Source organism: Teleopsis dalmanni, chromosome 1, assembly GCF_002237135.1.
Source record: "Teleopsis dalmanni isolate 2A chromosome 1, ASM223713v2, whole genome shotgun sequence".
In the NCBI taxonomy this organism is placed as follows: Eukaryota; Metazoa; Arthropoda; class Insecta; order Diptera; family Diopsidae; genus Teleopsis; species Teleopsis dalmanni.
In genome coordinates, this window is record NC_051846.1 from 60896850 (window position 1) to 60899731 (window position 2882).

Sequence of the window (2882 nt, forward strand, 5' to 3'; positions counted from 1 at the left end):
ATAAAATAAATTTGAATTAAAATTAAGAATTATAGATGAATTTTTTAGTTTTTTTTTATGAACTATATCTGCACAGTCCATTAGAAAATAGAACATGTAAGCATTTTCTCATCAATCTTTAAAACAAAGTATGACTAAATGACTGCAATTTTTTCTCATAATTTTCTATTTGTTCTTCATTTTGAGTTTAATAATTACTTAAAATCAATCTTAAAGAAATTAATTTTCTATAAGCATATGTCTGTTGAAAGTTGCAGGAAGAAAAGCCAGCTATGTTTAATGGCTTAATTAGTAACCAATTCAAATATAATTCAAGGAGTTATATAGTAAGTTTCGTAAATACTTTTATTATTTATTTGTCATTAACCATAATTAAGTTTAAGATTATAAATTTAATTCAAAATGTTCTTTTTAAGTATCAGTTAAGAAAGTAGTATAAACACGATAAGTAGTATTTTATCAAAGTATTCAATTAGTCCAAAAACTAAAACTAAAAAAAAATGTTAACTATTAAAATTATTATAACTGCAGTTATTAAAAACAAAATAAAATTTAAAAATACTTTAAAAATAAAAATAATAAATAATAAATAAACTAATTTAAAAGGTACCAAATAAAATTAAAACTTAAATTTAAAAGTTAACTTAAAAATCTCTATAGAGTAATTAAAATTAATTAAGATTTTACTCAGAATCTGAAAGAGAAACGTTAAAACTGAACGAACTATTCAGAATCTTAGTAAGGACTCGTGTTGCTCTTCTTACTTCCTTTTCTGTTATTAGCTCTGAGTTATTTAATGCTTCTGTGGTTGCTTCGCGATTTGCAGAAAAACTTAAATGCTCTGAATTTGTGGACGCTGTCTCTATTGGTACATCGACAGTTGGAGTTTTAAGGGAGACTGGATTGTTCTGTTTACTCTTAATGACCGGTAGATTGAGGTTAAGATTGATGTTATTGCGCTGACTATAATAACCATGTATTTTCTCATAGAGTGGCCAATATCTTCTACCATCAGTAGGTAATTTTTTAAAACGCTAAAGAATAATACATTACTATATTGTTATATTTAAAAACAAATCTTTTTACTCTATATCTATCTATTAACATATACCAACGATTTCTTAGTGTAATCCAGGGTTCATGAATTCCACTTTGCTCACCAACAAGTCTATAAAATAAGATAAAACATTATTATTTATATTTCATCGTTAATGCATATGTTTTTATATTAACTCCCAGCATTTCCGAGGACGGAACCGATATTCGATAAACATTTCATGGAGACTAATTCTGGCGTCAATAAATTTGTCTAACGTCTCGTCGCTCACTATAAATAAATAATATATATGTTAGTAATGTATCGCAAGAGAGTATAGTGAGATATATATATATATATATTCACAACTCACATTTTTCTTTGATAACAGTTTTGCGTTTTTGTACAGACATGATTTTTTGCAAAAACTAAATTTTTAAGTATTTACTTTGAAGTTCTTTTTAAATATTGTGGAATATTAATATGGCTTTAGAAATTTAGTAATATTAACTTATATTAACATATTAACTTATTCAAACTTCGCATTAAACACATTTAAGCACAATTATTAACTTAAAATTATTTATTAATATTTTATGTAATTATATATATATGTATATACATTCAATTATTTATATTTCTTTCTTGAAGCTTCCTATATCGAAAATTTAATTTTTCCTATATCGAAAAAATGGTTATAAAAAATTGTGAAAATAAACTGTTTTACTTATTTAAATTAAATTGAATGTAGATGACTTGCTCTAATTTAGAAATGATTTCTGTGTTTTTTAGGCATTCATATATTGTACTCTGTCATTTAACCGTTTTTTTCTTTCTGTTCTTTCTGAAACCAAAGGTAGCCAAATCTAACTAAAATATTTATTTTAAATATGAGCTTCAAATTTAATACGAATAAATGTTGTAATAAAATATTGCACAGTGTAATGTAGATAACAATCATCAAAATCTTACTATTGTGATGGTCACTATTAAGTTTTTAAATATTAACAAAAAAAAACCATCATAGCTTTCTAATTAATTATTTCATATTCTACTACAAATAAATTCATTAATTAATTTATTAAGTTGTTTATGAAAGAAACTAAATAGCAGCAAAATGGTTATTTATTAGTATTTAAACCAATTATGGTGAAATATAACCTATTATTTTATTCTTGCATTTATCCAAATTTGAAATATATTTAGTTAAACTTACACACATCAATTATTTAAAAAGACTTCCCCTATTATTTGCTAATTTTTGTTTCAAAATAGTTTATTTGTCCTGTTTTTGTTTAAAATAAAAATAATTTAGAAGGATTCGAATAGAAATAAAAAGACAATAAAAATTTTAGTTGAAATATTTGTTGTTATCTTTTCGTTTCTATTCGAACCCTTCCAACTTTAAAGCAGTTTCTTTTTGTCATAAGATGCGTCACTTTCGGCAAAAAATTCTAGCATTAATAATAATTTATTTTTTTTTGTATATACTAAATCAATTCAACATTATTACTCCATATACATAATATATGTAATAGGTGGCACAATTGAAGAGAAGAGAAACAAGTTCGGATTATAGAATATAATTGGGAAAATAAGAGTAAACCCAGAAAACTGGTGAATGATTGAATCATATGTGATTAAAGTCTTCAAAGCGAAGAGATTACATTTAGAAAGGTTAATAAACAAGAAACTTAAAAATTCGGTAAAAAAGTGAGGTCTGCACACAAATCGTGCATCAATTGGCAGGGCTTAAAATGCTAACATGAATTAGACTTATAAAGTACTGGGAAGGCAGTTTTGGGGGAACAAGTTTTTCCGAAGAGAGGATGTTTTAGTCTGTATA

At 24.7% G+C, this 2882-nt stretch overlaps 1 protein-coding gene across 1 annotated transcript; it reads right to left on the reverse strand.

Moving 5' to 3' along the window:
* Positions 1-613: 613 nt before the first annotated feature.
* Positions 614-1567, reverse strand: LOC119672930. The gene is made up of 4 exons (XM_038084102.1): positions 1410-1567; positions 1234-1327; positions 1087-1168; positions 614-1034 (listed from the first exon to the last, which is right to left on the reverse strand). The coding sequence occupies exons 1-4, from the start codon at positions 1447-1449 to the stop codon at positions 684-686; spliced, it is 567 nt and encodes a 188-aa protein (XP_037940030.1). The 5' UTR covers positions 1450-1567; the 3' UTR covers positions 614-683.
* Between the last annotated feature and the right edge of the window lie 1315 nt (positions 1568-2882).